The sequence below is a fragment of the Bufo bufo genome, chromosome 2, assembly GCF_905171765.1.
Source record: "Bufo bufo chromosome 2, aBufBuf1.1, whole genome shotgun sequence".
Taxonomy (NCBI): Eukaryota; Metazoa; Chordata; class Amphibia; order Anura; family Bufonidae; genus Bufo; species Bufo bufo.
In genome coordinates, this window is record NC_053390.1 from 540389741 (window position 1) to 540407451 (window position 17711).

Below are 17711 nucleotides of genomic sequence, written 5' to 3' on the forward strand. Positions count from 1 at the left end.
TGAACTAGAAGAGGTGGTGGAGGGGAAGGAGGACATTAGATCACAGGCAATGTGTAGCCAAATGTGTGTTTTTTTCTACTCAGGTGACAAGATAGGAGGAGCAGGAGCATCCAGAGGAGCTCCAGGGCCATGAGGAAGACGAGACAGAGGACCCAGACACACCGTGGCAGTATGCAGTAGAGATGGAGGCAGTTCGAGTCACTTGCACAAATGGCCCGATGCATGCTCACTTGCTTGCGTAGTGACAGTCGAATTGTCACCATTCGGCAGAGGGATGACTTCTGGCTCTCCACCTTGTTGGACCCTTTCTACTGGTCCAGAATGGGGGCCTATTTTACACCCACTGAGAGGGAGGACAAACTGAACTACTACAGAGACATCCTATGTAGTCAGTTGGCCGCTGCCTATCTGCGCCATCGTCCATCCTCTCGCAGGTCTGACGTCTGACCGGGGGGCCCTCTGTGCTCATGTTCCACTGCCATGGCTGCTGGGGAGGGGTGTGGTGGCAGGAGCAGTACCAGCTCCATCAGCAGCAGCCTGAGTCTACAGTCGCTGATGAGTAGCTTTCTTCACCTGCATAGTGAAGAAACTACTCACCAGCAGCAGGTAGACCTGGAGCAGGACCTGAAGCAGGTGGTGGCATACTTGGACAGCACCCTGCCAACCCACATTGAAGATCCGCTGGACCACTGGGCAGCCAAACTGGATTTGTGGCCGCAACTAGCAGAGTTTGCCCTGGAAAAGCTGTCCTGCCCGGCCGGTAGTGTGGCATCAGAGCGGGTGCTTAGTGCGGTGCGGGCCATAGTTACCCCAAGGAGAACTCACCTGTCCACCCAAAATGTGGAGAGACTGACCTTTGTCAAGATGAATCAGGCGTGGATCAGCCAGGATTTCCAACCACCAATTCCTGATGCATCAGACTAGATCATCCATGGTGCCACACCAACACTTTGATAAAAGAGACCAGTTTCTTCTGACTACTAGTGATGAGCGGGAGGTGCCATATTCGATTTCGCGATATTTCGCGAATATTCGCAAGAATATTCGTGTTATATTCGTCGAAATCGAATATTCGCAATTATTCCAATTATCGCGAAATTTTTTTTTCGCATATTGCGAAAATTTATCTTGATAGTATAAGGCAACGTTCCTATGCTAATGACTATGGCTAGGCTAATATGTGTATTTTACGAAATTTCGTAATATTGCTCTAACTTCGTCTCTTAGAATATTACGAATATTCTAAAAGACGAAATTAGAGCAATATTAAGAACATTTGCAAAAGTCGAAATTGCGATGCGAGTAATATAACACGAAATAGTCGCATGAAGATTTCAACTTAGCACAGCTATATTCCATATTCTAGCCTAATATGGAATATAGCAGTGCTAACTTAGCACAGCTATATTCCATATTAGGCTAGAATATGGAATATAGCAGTGCTAAGTTGAAATCTTCATGCGACTATTTCGTGTTATATTACTCGCATCGCAATTTCGACTTTTGCAAATGTTCTTAATATTGCTCTAACTTCGTCTTTTAGAATATTCGTAATATTCTAAAAGACGAAGTTAGAGCAATATTACGAAATTTCGTAAAATACACATAGATTGTATTTAAGCTAATATACTGCTATAGTAATAATTTTTAATAGTGTACATATTTTACAAAACTTAGGTTCAGAAGAGGCAAAAAAAAATTACAGGAAAAAAAAGGGATTATAGCACTATATTAGCTAAATTACAATCTATATGTGTATTTTACGAAATTTCTTAATATTGCTCTAACTTCGTCTTTTAGAATATTCGTAATATTCTAAGAGACGAAGTTAGAGCAATATTACGAAATTTCTAAAAGACGAAGTTAGAGCAATATTAAGAACATTTGAAAAAGTCGAAATTGCGATGCGACTAATATAACACGAAATATTCGCATGAAGATTTCAACTTAGCACTGCTATACTCCATATTCTAGCCTAATATGGAATATAGCAGTGCTAACTTAGCACAGCTATATTCCATATTAGGCTAGAATATGGAGTATAGCAGTGCTAAGTTGAAATCTTCATGCGAATATTTCGTGTTATATTACTCGCATCGCAATTGCGACTATTGCGAAATTTCGTAAAATACACATATAGATTAGATTGTAATTTAGCTAATATGGAATATAGCAGTAAGTTGAAAACGCCACTGACTGGAGCAGCCAGGAAGCCAGGAATCCAAAGGACAGGTAAGAACAATTTTAGGGAAGTGGGAAAGAAAAAAATATAATAAAAAAAAAAAGAAAAAAAACGAATATTCTATTTCGCGAATATATAGAACGATATTCTAAATATTCGCGAAATCTCGAAATTGCGATATTCGAGAAAAAAATTCGCAATTCGAATATTCGCGCTCAACACTACTGACTACCTGCCTCAGCTACTACTCTGATGCTGCAATCAGCCTGATGCCACACATCTGATGCCAAGTGCTCCTTCTTTCACCCACCTTCATCAGCAGGTACTGGTATTGCAACCCACCGCCCCACTCTGTTACCAGGTCACTTTGTGGTCTCCTGATGCAGCTGCTGCTGCCATCTCTAAACTATGTCACCTTGCCACTCTGTGGTCTCCTGAAGCTGCTGCTATTGCCATCTCCACACTATGTCACCTTTCCACTCTGTGGTATCCTCCTGCTGCTGCCATCTCCACACTATGTCACCTTGCCACTCTGTGGTCTCCTGATGCTGCTGCTACAGCCATCTCCACACTATGTCACCTTGCCACTCTGTGGTCTCCTGATGCTGCTGCTGCCATCTCCACACTATGTCACCTTGCCACTCTGTGGCATCCTCCTGCTGCTGCCATCTCCACACTATGTCACCTTGCCACTCTGTGGTCTCCTGATGCTGCTTCTACTGCCTTCTCCACACTATGTCACCTTGTCACTCTGTGGTATCCCCCTGCTGCTGCTGTAATCTCAACACTATGTAACCTTGCCACTCTGTGGTATCCTCCTGCTGCCATCTCCACACTATGTCACCTTGCCACTCTGTGGTCTCCTGATTATGCTGCTACTGCCATCTCCACACTATGTCACCTTGCCACTCTGTGGTATCCTGTTGCTGCCATCTTCACACCACGTCACCTTGCCACTCTGTGGTCTCCTGATGCTGCTGCTGCTGCTACTGCCATATCCACACTATGTCACCTTGCCACTCTGTGGTATCCTGATGCTGCTGCCATCTCCACACTATGTCACCTTGCCACTCTGTGGTCTCCTGATGCTGCTGCTGCCATCTCCACACTATGTCACCTTGCCAATCTGTGGTCTCCTGATGTTGCTGCTACTGCCATCTCCACACTATGTCACCTTGCCACTCTGTGGTATCCTGCTGCTGCTGCCATCTCCACACTATGTCACCATGCCACTCTGTGGTATCCTCCTGATGCTCCTGCTGTTGCCGCCACCTCCACACTCTGTCATTGGGCCACTCTGTGGTCTTCTCATGCTGCTTCCACCTCATCAATATGTCATAGGTCCACTCTGTGGACTTCTTATGCTGTTACCACCCTCCCCACTTCATGACTGGGCCATTATTTTGCCTTTCGGCCTGGCTGACATAATAATTTATTTAAAGTAGTGGATGATGAGATCTGCACACCCTTTTATAAGGTTGGGTGCTCACGGAGGATGATTCGTCGTCTAGTATCAAATTAGAAAATTCGTGGCACACCAGAATCAATTAATGCTTATTTAATCAGTAGACATATTACATCATTTCATATCACTTCATATATATAGTACATCCGGATTAAAATTAGGTTAAAGTTGTACAGTTTGGGACTAAACTGTACAACTTTAACCTAAATTTAATCCAGATGTACTATATATATGAAGTGATATGAAATGATGTAATAAGTCTACTGATTAAATAAGCATTAATTGATTCTGGTGTGCCACGAATTTTCTACTTTGATAATCATTTATTTGACCTTTCTTCTGATCTGTCAGAAGGAAGGAAAAATGAGATGCACAACAGATCCTGTCTGTGCAACATCTATAAGGCCTGTATGGTCCCATCAGAATTGGCTTATGATTTGGTAGCCAAAAGCAGTAGTGGGTATAAAACACAGAAGACATGCAAATATTCCGCTCACGTGTCATCTCTGTTTTATATCCACTCCTGTTTTTTTTGGGCATTAGCAATACTGATGGATTATTGAGCAAATGCTGACCGAGTAAAGGCGGATGCTCCACAGACAGGATCCGTTTTTTGTGGGTTATTGTTCTGACGGATCATAGGAAAGGCAAATTAATCAGTGACGTCAACACAAACTTACTGCTGACACCCTCTCTACTCTGTCGGAGGGCTCTACTTGTATAAGCATTTAATAGAACAGGTTCTGTAGACATCTATGTGGAATCAGCTGACGAGGGTGTAAAAGGACTGTGCTTCTTCTTGACGCTAGCATCGACCTGTAAGGCTGAGTTAATACTTCAGTTTTTTGGTCATTTTGGCCTCGTGACTGCCCAAATAAGGGAAGTGTGCAGTGATTCTAAGAGCGATGCCTGTCATCTGCATGTCATACTGACTCACAGTATTATTTCACTACCACAGCAGATTCCTTATGCGTGTTACTGCAAGGCACAGTGTTCTACACCACTAGAAAGGCTCTCTGCAACCTGGAAATAGCCATTTTTAACGTAATTCACCGCAAATTAATTCTGATCGAAGTGAATTTTTCCAAAACAATTCGGCAAACCGGCGAATCAAATTTTTGAAAAAATTCGCTCATCTCAAATCATCAGGATCCTGAGCCAGAATACTGACGGATTTCAATGCGCTCGTCTTAAAGCGGCCTTTGACCCACATCTGGTTTTGGCTCACAATAACTAATCGAAATAACTGAATGAAATAACTGATGTGTGAATGCAGCCTTAGGCCTCTTGCACACGAATGATAAGGATTAGGTCCCGATGCGTTCAGGAAAACTCGTACAATTTCGTAAGCAAGTTCAGTCAGTTTTGTCTGCAATTGCGTTCAGTGGTTACATTTTTTTTCGCACAGGTGAAATGCGCATTGATGCGTTTTTCACATACATGATAAAAAACTGAAGGTTTACAAAAAATATCTCTTAGCAACAATCAGTGAAAAATGCATCGCATCCGCACTTGCTTGCGGATGCAATGCATTTTTCACGCAGCCCCAATTACTTTTATAGTGCCAGGGCTGCGAAAAAAACACAGAATATAGGACATGCTGCGATTTTCACGCAATGCACAAGTGATGCGTGAAAAACAACACTTATGTACAGAGACCCATTGAAATGAATGGGTCCGGATTCAATGCGGGCGCAATGCGTTCGCATCACACATTGCACCCGCATGGAAAACTCGCTTGTGTGAAAGGGGCCTTAGAATTACTTAGATCAGTAAAAGCGTTCCAGAGTTATTACCAGATAAAGTGACACATGTCCGGTTTGAAAAATGAGGCTCTGGCATTTGGTCCAAACTGACTTTTGCTTGGAGGGTTTAAAGTCTATTGTGAATCATGAAATTCGCGACCAACTGGGGATTTTTGCATGGCTTTTGTTTCCCAATGCATTTTTGCGCTTTTTGCCATTTTGTAGTATGCTCTAGGTATGGCTTTTTTCTCATGGCAATTTCTACAGGAAATCCAAAAATGATGTGTGATGGAAGCCGTACAATTTATCCCTTTTAAAAGGGATTTTTCCATTTTGATATGATTGTTAGGGGTTAAAAGCGCTGGCCCACGAGCAACATTTATCACCTATAAACAAGACTGTTGTGACCCTTACTGATCCCCAAGTTTTCCTGTGCGAATAAAGTGGTGGTGAGCATGAGTGACTGCACTCACTTCTATGCGACTGCGCGAGAGAGAGACGAGCGCTGTACTCTGCAGTCACATAGACAGTGAATGTAATGGTGTTCATGCATGCTACAGCTCCATGCACTCAAGAGACTTGGGGACTCTGTTCTTGTGATTGGTGTGGATCGCAACAGTCCAACCCCTAGCTATCATACATTTATCACCGATCCCGTGGATATCCTGTGGATAGGTTATTAATGTTGTTTATGATCAACTCCTTTAGGCTAGGTATCCACAGGACGATATTTGTCGCGCGACAATAAGTCGCGCGACAAATAAGGCGCAACATTTGTCGCGCAACATTTTGTTGCACTAATGTCGCGCAACAATTTTTATAATGGCAGTCTATGGTGTCGCACTGCAACATGCAACATGCTGCGACTGCGACGCAACAGTCGCAGAAAAATCCATCTCGTTGGATTTTCTGCGACTGTTGCGTCGCAGTCGCAGCATGTTGCATGTTGCAGTGCGACACCATAGACTGCCATTATAAAAATTGTTGCGCGACATTGGTGCAACAAAATGTTGCGCGACAAATGTCGTCGTGTAGACCTAGCCTAAAGGAGACTATAGTTATACATCATATTGTGTCATTTTATAATACTCTATATATTGCTACCATGTTTTACATTATCCATTGCCCAGGCATCAGGCATTGTGATGAACACGTGCCTGTGACATAACAGTTATTTATAGGATTGTTCTATACCTTGAGTATCCTCTCACAGTCATTATGACAGGTATGTCTAAAGGGGTTTCCGTCATTGTTAATATAAAAACATGCTTCTCCAGTCAGATTGATTACTGTGCCGTCAGTAAACGCTCTGCCTGCAGGAAATGTTACAGAATGCTTCTGTGGTCATCTCTGAGCTGCACAGATACATGAGAATTGCTTTCATTCTCTCATGATTAGAATGAGATACAGAAAAGTAAGCACGTCCTACAGATAAATAATTAAAAAAAGTTTAAAATTAATTTCATATCCCTTTAATGACCCACCAATAATTTTAAAGGACTATTGACACATAAAGTTCTAAAACAGAATCCAGTTTCTCATGGATATACACTGCTCAAAAAAATAAAGGGAACACAAAAATAACACATCCTAGATCTGAGTTAATAAAATATTCTTCTGAAATACTTACATAGTTGAATGTGCTGACAACAAAATCACACAAAAAAAAAAAATGGAAATCAAATTTTTCACCCCATGGAGGTCTGGATTTGGAGTCACACTCAAAATTAAAGTGGAAAAACAGACTACAGGCTGATCCAACTTTGATGTAATGTCCTTAAAACAAGTCAAAATGAGGCTCAGTAGTTTGTGTGGCCTCCACATGCCTGTATGACCTCCCTACAACGCCTGTGCATGCTCCTGATGAGGTGGCGGACAGTCTCCTGAGGGATCTCCTCCCAGACCTGGACTAAAGCATCTGCCAACTCCTGGACAGTCTGTGGTGCAATGTGACGTTGGTGGATAGAGCGAGACATGATGTCCCAGATGTGCTCAATTGGATTCAGGTCTGGGGAACGGGCGGGCCAGTCCATAGCATCAATGCCTTCGTCTTGCAGGAACTGCTGACACACTCAAGCCACATGAGGTCTAGCATTGTCTTGCATTAGGAGGAACCCAGGGCCAACCACACCAGCATATGGTCTCACAAGGGGTCTGAGGATCTCATCTCGGTACCTAATGGCAGTCAGGCTACCTCTGGCGAACACATGGAGGGCTGTGCTGCCCTCCAAAGAAATGCCACCCCACACCATTACTGACCCAATGCCAAACCGGTCATGCTGGAGGATGTTGCAGGCAGCAGAACGTTCTCCACGGCGTCTCTAGACTCTGTCACGTCTGTCACATGCGCTCAGTGTGAACCTGCTTTCATCTGTGAAGAGCACAGGGCGCCAGTGGCGAATTTGCCAATCTTGGTGTTCTCTGGCAAATGCCAAACGTCCTGCACGGTGTTGGGCTGTAAGCACAACCCCCACCTGTGGACGTCGGGCCCTCATATCACCCTCATGGAGTCTGTTTCTGACCGTTTGAGCAGACAGATGCACATTTGTGGCCTGCTGGAGGTCATTTTGCAGGGCTCTGGCAGTGCTCCTCCTGTTCCTCCTTGCACAAAGGCGGAGGTAGCGGTCCTGCTGCTGGGTTGTTGCCCTCCTACGGCCTCCTCCACGTCTCCTGATGTATTGGCCTGTCTCCTGGTAGCGCCTCCATGCTCTGGACACTACTCTGACAGACACAGCAAACCTTCTTGCCACAGCTCGCATTGATGTGCCATCCTGGATAAGCTGCACTACCTGAGCCATTTGTGTGAGTTGTAGACTCCGTCTCATGCTACCACTAGAGTGAAAGCACCGCCAGCATTCAAAAGTGACCAAAATATCAGCCAGGAAGCATAGGAACTGAGAAGTGGTCTGTGGTTACCACCTGCAGAACCACTCCTTTATTGGGGGTGTCTTGCTAATTGCCTATAATTTCCACCTGTTGTCTATCCCATTTGCACAACAGCATGTGAAATTGATTGTCACTCAGTGTTGCTTCCTAAGTGGACAGTTTGATTTCACAGAAGTGTGATTGACTTGGAGTTACATTGTGTTGTTTAAGTGTTCCCTTTATTTTTTTGAGCAGTGTATATTCAACCGCATGTTATTTTTTTAATGCATTAGCCCTTTCACTTCCGAGGCATGTGTAATGCATCATGATTTTAAATACTTGTCAAGACTAGAATATAAGGGCTAGAACATGGTATGATTTTGAAGCTAAAAATCTTAGGGGGTCATTTATTATTAGTTTTGCTCCAATTTTTGGTGTATATATGTTGCAGATTCAGTCGCAAAGGGCATTTGTGGCTGAATCTGCGTCTTTTCCCCACTCATGCCAGATCTAAAAAAGGTGGTGTGGCGCTGGTGGGGAAGGGGAGCAGGTGGACCGGCTCATTTATCATTTTCTACGCCTGGTTTAGGCGTAGAAAATTATCTAAATGTACTACAGCAAGGGAGCTAGCGTAGATTTAGGCTGGTGGTGGACGTGCATAAGTTATGTAGAGGCCAGAGCCAGCGCAAGGGGCATTAAGACCAGCGTCTAAAACACTGGTCTTAATAAATGACCCCATTAGTTTCCAAATTATACTAAGCTCAGTAGTCTTGGGGCATTATTCTTGGGGCAATAGTTTGGTGCACTAGTTTGAAATCTGGGAGCAGCATAGAAAGTTTACTGAGGTGTAAGAGTGGGTAAGCTGAAAGTGAAATCAGGAAGATAGATCACAGCCATAGCTGGACACGGCCGGGCACCGCCAGACTTCATTCACTATAATTAAAAGTATTTGGTCAGCACCCCAGGATATAATGTGGTGCTCAGTGGTAAAGGAATCCTCCCATATAGATGTATAAGAATACCACGACACTAAAAAATGATGCTTAAATATGTTTTATTAAAGGGTTATTCCCATCTGAGACATTGAGGGCATATCACTAGGATATGACACCAATGTCTGATAGGTGCGGGTCCCACATCTGGGAACCGCACCCAGTGGCGTAGTGTGTGTGTGTGGGGGGGGCGTTGCCCCAGGCGCAAAACTTTAGGGGGCGCCAGCAGGGCCGCACCGCCAATTAGGCAAAATGAGCCGATCGCCCTAGGTGGCGCGGCACTGCTCATAAGTGGGGGGCGGCGGCAGGGCACATGGAGATGAGCGTTTCGATTGTGGAAGCATCTTCATAGTCATCTGTATCGCCGTCCTCAGGACAGCGATACAGATGGCTGTGTTGCTGCGGGGCAGGGGAGGGAGAAGCGTCTCCCTTCCCTGTTCCTCTGATAGGCTGCAGGCATAGTGCCTGCAGCCTATCAGAGGACGGTGCAGGCGGCGCAATGACGTCATCACACCGCCTGAGCCGTACAGTGCGGGACACAGGCCGGAAGAGGCCTGCATCGCATCGCTGACATGGAGGTAAGTATAAGTGTTTATTTTTTTATATAGTACAATACTGGCTACTGGCACATGATTGGGGGGCCATCTATGGGGGCACTTGTTCTTGTTACTGGCACACGATTGGGGGGCACTTGTTACTGGCACATGATTGGGGGGCCATCTATGGGGGGCACGTCTCACTGGCACATGATTGGGGGGCACTTCTTACTGGCACATGATTGGGGGGCCATCTATGGGAGGCACTTCTCACTGGCACATGATTGGGAGGCATCTATGGGGGCACATCTTACTGGCACATTATTGGGGGCCACTGTGGGGGCATCTATGGGGGCATTTCTTACTAGCACATTATTGGGGGCATTTTTTGCTGGCACATTATTGGGTGGCACTATTGGGGTACTTCTTACTGGCACATTATTGGGGGCATCTACTGAGGCCACAACGAAGGAGTATTTTATATGGGGGGCTCTCTATAGGGGCATTTTATACATTATGGGGGGTACTATGGAGAAAGGGAGAGAGGAGTACTATTCGGTCATCTACAGGGGCACTAAGAAGGGGTATTTTATACTTGCAAATTATGGGGAAACTGAGGGCATCTACTGGGGCACTATATATGGGGCATTTTATACTGGTACATTATGGGGGGCACTAGGAGGAGGGGGGAGAGGAGCACTATGGGGGCATTATATAGGGGTATTTTATACTGGCACATTATGGGGGCACTATGGGGACATCAGAGCAACTGGGGGCATTAAAAGGGGGTATTTTTGTATTGCCACATTATAAGGAGAATTATTACTACCGTGGGGCATTATGGTGGGCTTTATTACTACTGGGGGTCTAGGGGGAACATGATTACTAGTATGGGCACTATGGGAGCATTATTACTTTTGGGGAACAGTGGGGACATGTTGGGGGCACTGTAGGAGCACTATTACTACCATGTGTGCTCTAGCAGAGAATTATTCCTATTGGTGGGACTTTTGGGCGCACTATTACTGTGAGGGCACCTTGGCACAGTATCAGCTTACCACAATTATTTTTGGGGGATGTTATGTTTACACTATTAGTGTCAGGGGCACTATTTGCTGGGCACAGTTATTTTAGGGCACTGTGTGCCAATAATTATTAAAGGGCACTATCTGCATGGTACTACTATTATCAGGGGGTTTATCTGTTTCTGCAGTATAATATTGGGGAGCACAGCCGCACAGTATTTGGGGTGGTAGGATGATTTGTCCAGAAGATGGGAGGATGATGGAAAAGTAGTAAACTAAGATTATTTTTTTGTCAAACTGCAGAAATGAGAAATAGCTGAAAAATGGTGGTCTAGCCTGAAGGTCCGAAAGGAGAAGATGAGGAAGGCAAGGAACATCTACATCATAGAGACGTCACTGGATGCAAGAGGTATGGGGCGCTGTATCACCCTGTATGTTCTGTAGTGATGGGAGGATGGATATAGAATTTGGCCCACACTGTAGCAGCCTGGCTCCAGACTTTAGGTCACACTGTGCGTGTTCTAAAATCTGGGGACTCACACCCATCTACTACATTATCTGAGTTATCACCGTGTTATCTGTGGTGTTACATAGGACTGCAGGTGATATCTACTACATTATCTGTAAAAATGGGCATGGCCACATGTTGGGGGGGGGGGGGGCGCAAAATTTGGCTTGCCCCAGGTGTTGGCAACCCACGCTACGCCACTGACCGCACTTATGCTCAGAACAGAGCCTGCAAAGTCCCGGAGGACGCACTGTGCATGCGCAGCCACACTCCATTCATTCCTATGAGAGCACGGAAAGAAGAGAAGCACTGGCTCTATTTCTGTCATCCCCATAGAAGTCAACAGAGCATTGGCTGTGCTTGCGCCGTGCGCTTCCTATTCATTTCAATGGGACTTCCAAAATTTAGCCGAGCATAGAGTGTGGCCGCGCATGCAATGTGCACCCTCCGGGACTTTGCTGGCTCCATTTTAAGAGGTGGGGCCTGCACTTATCAGACATTGGGGGCATATCCTAGCGATATGCCCCCAATGTCTGAGGTGGGAATACCCCTTTAAATGCAAAGCCCATTGCATCATACAGGACACTTCACTCTAGTCAGTTCTGATGCAGTGTTTACTCCTCTATATACCACATGGCCATGAACAAGGTCTATAGTTAGACTGAAACAATAGTGTCGACCTATAATTTTGTCTTTTATGGAGTGCCTTTAATAAAACAGACATATTTAAGCATCATTTATGAGTGTTGTGGTATTCTTATAAATCTTTATTACATCTTATACATCTAAATGGCGGATTTCTGCCATACAAATTACGCTGCTTGCTGGATCCTTGTCGCATCCTATTATAGTCAATAGGAATGCAGTGATGTCCAGCAGTGCCCAGCTCTGCCAGAATAGGCTTCAGGAGTACACATCGGATATATTAGCGTACCCTTATCTCTTTAGAGAGGGGGATATATTTTTTATACAAAAGGTCTGAGATGACCAGTTGCACAGTTAATGACCCTCTGTGTCTAATCAGGATGCTTGTGGACTCTGTGATTTGACTTGTCGAATCTGAAACATGTACATTTTTGGTCTCTTCAGTTCTGGTGATATTGATTTAGTAGCTTCTTTGAACTCTGCACATCTTGTACTTTTATTTTTAATATTTAAAGCTCCACTTGGGTGAGACTTTTAGCTCTAATTTTTATGCATTTTCCTACAAAATGTTATGCCTAGATGAAAATTGAATGAGGGTGCTCAAGGCTCAGGTGTTTACTTTTACTAAATATATGCGTGTGGGGTACTGGGCATCCCCTGTAAGGCCTCATGCACACGACCGTTTTTCAGGTCCGCATCCGAGCCGCAAAAATGCGGACCGATTCACTTCAATGCGGTCGCAAAACATGCAGACAGCACTCGGTGTGCTGTCCGCATCCGTTACACCGTTCCGTAGCCCTGCAAAAAAAATATAGCATGTCCTATTCATGTCAGTTTTACGGACAAGAATAAGCATTTCTGCGAATGGGCCGCCCGTTCCGCAAATTGCGGAAGGCACATGGGCGGCTTCTGTTTTTTGCGGGTTTGCGGACCGCAAAAAACAGAACGGTCGTGTGCATGAGGCCTAAAGCAAACTTCTCTCCTCCATTGTCTCTGTGTCTTTACAGTAAGAAAGAGAGGGCGGAATATTTTTAATCAGGACTATTACTAAAGTTGCTTAATTTCTTATTTTAGATTTGAAAAGTGTAGGTGGTGCTTCAATTTAACAATAATGAGATCACCTTCTATAGCTCCCCATGCAGCCTTTAACCACAGTGATAAAAAGTCCCATACACTAACTGGAAAATATATGGCTTGTTTTGACATAATAATCACATTTATGATTAATGTGATAGATATATCATTGTACACATCCCAGTTTATTAGATTATACATTATTAAAGCTACTTGGTCAGTAAACCACATATAGCATACAAACTATTTAATATGTAGTACAATACATATATTTGCTTTCATAAATGAAATATATTGCTTCTGATTATATTGAAAGTCTTACCTACTAAATCCCATTCTCCATTAGAAATATAATTGGAAATATCTGCGTCTAACATTTGTAGATCAAGTAGCCAGCCATTATGGGTCCAAGATCCAAATTTTAGCTTGCACTTTTGAACGTCAAAAGGAAACCATCGAACGTCAATGTAACATGTGCTCTTCAAAATACCTGAAAAATGTACACACATTTAATCTATTCATATATGCAACATGCACTGTAATGAGATTGAATCAAAACTTCTGGGTGCATTTTTTATCTACTTAATTCTTCTAGTATAGGGGTCCATTCACATGTTTTTAGTTCTGGGTCCGCATCTGTCCTGTAATTTTGCGGAACGCGTGCGGACCCATTCATTTCAATGGGGCTGCAAAAGATGCTGTGTTTTCTGCATCCGTAGTTCCAATTCATGGACCACAAAAGAGATAGAAAATGTCCTATTCTTCTCCACTATCACGGGTGTTGGACCCCTGCCGATCTGATATTGATGACCTATCCTGAGGATAGGTCATAAATAAAAATAACTTGGCCAACCCCTTTAAAGCTTTAACCTTTTGGATAGTGATGACCAATGTGTTTGTGAGATGACTAGATGAGACTTACTAATATAGCTGTTGTTGAAATTCTGCACCGTTCTCTATATTTAATACGGTATTCTCCCTTGTTTACAAAGTATTTTGTGTTGTCCACACATACAGTAGGTCCTGTCCATAAAATGTCTGCTGGTAGGGGGTCATGTGACCAGGCAAATCACCCCCATGTGATGTCTCCTCCATTCAAATAGACTGCATTTGTATTTGTTCTGTTGGGAGTTTAGTGCAGGTGCATCACATGGAGGTGATGTCACATCTGTGACAGGTCTCAGAAGGTCTGAAAGATTATCTACACATTAGTGATCTGACAGCCTCTTTGGGTTTCACTTTGTCTGTGTGTTGCTGGTATGTCCACACCTCCTGTTCAGGTGTGGATCATGTGACCTTTACCTCTCCCTATTTAGTCTGACATTACCCATCACTCCTTGCTTGGGATAGCTTCATTTGGTTTTGGAAGAGCTGGAGTGTGGTTCTTGTTGGAGTCCTGTTCATCCATCATCCTCAAAAGTTAAGTGTTCCGCTTGTTGTATTTTGTATCCCCTCCCCCTGGTTGTTTACTAGGCCTCAGTGAGACGCTAGTTCCTTTACCAGGGAAGGAACAGGTTGTCTCTGCCCTGTCATTATCTTTAGGGCATTCAAGGGTCACCAGGGTTTTCTAGGTTCCTGTGTATGGGTATCTCTACCATCGAGAGGTGCCCATACGGATAGGAGTTAGGGCCAGGAGCAGGATTTTTTAGGTGGTGACACTTTTCCTTCCCTAGCAGTGAGGCCTAGTGTCTTTTCCCTTCCTTCTTGTTGTCTTTTGGTGTTCTCCCCTACTACATCCGTGACAGGTGATCTGCCTGGTCACATGACCCTCCATCAGCAGCCATTTTCTGGACAGGACCTCTGTGTGGACAGCACACAAGACATTGTAAAGAAGGAAGCATACCTTATAAAATATAGAAAATGGTACAGAATATCAACAAATGCTATATTAGTAAGAGACATATAATAATCTTACAAACACATAGGTCAACAGTAACCAGAAAGTGGCCAACCCCTTTAAGTAAATAACACAGAACAGACTGTAGAAAGAAGCACTAGATTGCTAAATAAATTCTTACTGGTATTCTTATTTTACTAAACATGCCCTAGGCTGAACATGATACATCACAGTGTTAAGATATTCTGGACATATCAGAGCATGAGAGTGGAGACTCTGGAGGTTTTTAGCTGTGTTTAATACAAGCTAATACACAATGGGTTTTACCTGGAGGAATGTATTGACAGGCTCCTGAGGAATTCACCAAGACATTGGTATGAAAAGTTGCATCAAATCTTTCATCTGCACTAAAACACATATAGGATAAAATTGAATTAGAAAATGTTTTGCAAAAAAATTTTGGTGACAAAAACAAACATCCAATATTTGTATATATCTACTGTACAACCATAGTTAGATAGGACAGGGGAATAACCTCCCCTAGCTTCTATATATTTCCTGTACTGTGTTCTGCATTCTGAGCCAGGCCATCCTCCAGTGTTATTAGGATGGATTCCACGTCCAGGAATCTGACAGCGCCCATTTTAATTTTTCCACTTATTTCCTCCTAGCCAAAATGAGCCATTATAAATAAAGGTATTTAGGAGTATATGTATATTAACATGTTTTTTTCAATACTTTAATTTTTTTTGTTTTCCAGAGAACCCTTTAACCGCCTCCGGACCGCCTAACGCACGGCTGCGTCCTGGAGGCGGTCGATTCATTCCTCCTAGACGCATCCGTGCGTCATCTCGCGAGACGCGAGATTTCCTGTGAACACACAGGCGCGCGCGTTCACAGGATCGGAAGGTAAGCGAGTGGATCTGCAGCCTGCCAGCGGCGATCGTTCGCTGGCAGGCTGTAGATGCGATTTTTTAACCCCTAACAGGTATATTAGACGCTGTTTTGATAACAGCGTCTAATATACCTGCTACCTAGTCCTCTTGTGGTCCCTTTTGCTTGGATCGACCACCAGAGGACACAGGCAGCTCTGTAATAAGTAGCACCAAGCACCACACTACACTACCCCCCCCCCCGTCACTTATTAACCCCTTATGAACCCCTGATCACCTTAGGGTGTCTTCTTTCCAAAATGGGGTCACTTGTGGGGTAGTTATACTGCCCTGGCATTTTAGGGGCCCAAATGCGTGCGAAGTACTTTGAAATTAAAATCTGTAAAAAATGGCCGGTGAAATCCGAAAGGTGCTCTTTGGAATGTGGGCCCCTTTGCCCACCTAGGCTGCAAAAAAATGTCACACACCTGGTATCGCCGTACTCAGGAGAAGTTGGGGAATATGTTTTGGGGTGTCATTTTACATATACCCATGCTGGGTGAGAGAAATATCTTGCCAAAAGACAACTTTTCCCATTTTTTTATACAAAGTTGGCATTTGACCAAGATACTTTTTTGCAGCCTAGGTGGGCAAAGGGGCCCACATTCCAAAGAGCACCTTTCGGATTTCACCGCCCATTTTTTACAGATTTTGATTTCAAACTACTTCGCACGCATTTGGGCCCCTAAAATGCCAGGGCAGTATAACTACCCCACAAGTGACCCCATTTTGGAAAGAAGACACCCAAAGGTATTTCATGATGGGCATAGTGAGTTCATGGAAGTTTTTATTTTTTGTCACAAGTTAGTGGAATATGAGACTTTGTAAGGAAAAAAATAAATTAAAAAATCATCATTTTCCGCTAACTTGTGACAAAAAATAAAAAGTTCTATGAACTCACTATGCCCATCAGCGAATACCATAGGGTGTCTACTTTCCGAAATGGGGTCATTTGTGGGGTGTTTTTACTGTCTGGGCATTGTAGAACCTCAGGAAACATGACAGGTGCTCAGAAAGTCAGAGCTGCTTCAAAAAGCAGAAATTCACATTTTTGTACCATAGATGGTAAACGCTATAACTTTTACCCAAACCATTTTTTTTTTACCCAAATATTTTTTTTTATCAAAGACATGTAGAAAAATAAATTTAGAGAAAAATTTATATATGGATGTCATTTTTTAAAAAAAAATTTACAACTGAAAGTGAAAAATTTCTTTTTTTTGCAAAAAAATCGGTAAATTTCGATTAATAACAAAAAAAGTAAAAATGTCAGCAGCAATGAAATACCACCAAATGAAAGCTCTATTAGTGAGAAGAAAAGGAAGTAAAATTCATTTGGGTGGTAAGTTGCATGACCGAGCAATAAACTGTGAAAGTAGTGTAGTGCAGAAGTGTAAAAAGTGGCCTGGTCATTAAGGGTGTTTAAGCTAGGGGGGCTGAAGTGGTTAATGTGACTTTCAATGAATTTTGTTTTGTTGTGTCAATTCAAAGTTTGCTGCAACTGTGTATTTAAAATTTTAAGTGTGAAGAAAGAATACTGCCTCCATACCTTAACTATATAATATATCTTGATTTTCACAACACAAAATCACATTTGTAGAGGTGAAGACATACCCTACTAAGCTGAGATATAGTTATTGCTAAGTGACCTATAGATCGCTGTGTTTAATAGGCCTTTTGTTTACAAGCGTACTTCATTATCATGATTGTGTAGACATTCTGGGGCATCAAATTTCAGTGACTTTGATTTGACATGAGAAATGTTAGTTCTTAATAGAGCATCACCTGGATCAAAGCTTAATGCCATTATCCAAACATTGTTTAGCATGATACTATAGCATCTCTTTAATAATCTAACAAAATCTTTGACCACAACATACAATTATCATGTGGTGACTAGTATTG

At 43.3% G+C, this 17711-nt stretch overlaps 1 protein-coding gene across 1 annotated transcript in view; it reads right to left on the reverse strand.

Moving 5' to 3' along the window:
• Window positions 1-17711, reverse strand: part of LOC120990962 (neuronal acetylcholine receptor subunit alpha-7-like) — a 296293-nt gene that overhangs the window by 112682 nt on the left and 165900 nt on the right. The window contains exons 5-6 of the mRNA XM_040419853.1: window positions 15202-15281; window positions 13360-13527 (exon numbers count right to left, since the gene is read on the reverse strand). Of these exons, the coding sequence (XP_040275787.1) occupies window positions 13360-13527; window positions 15202-15281 (248 nt within the window). The remainder of the gene's footprint in view (window positions 1-13359; window positions 13528-15201; window positions 15282-17711) is intronic.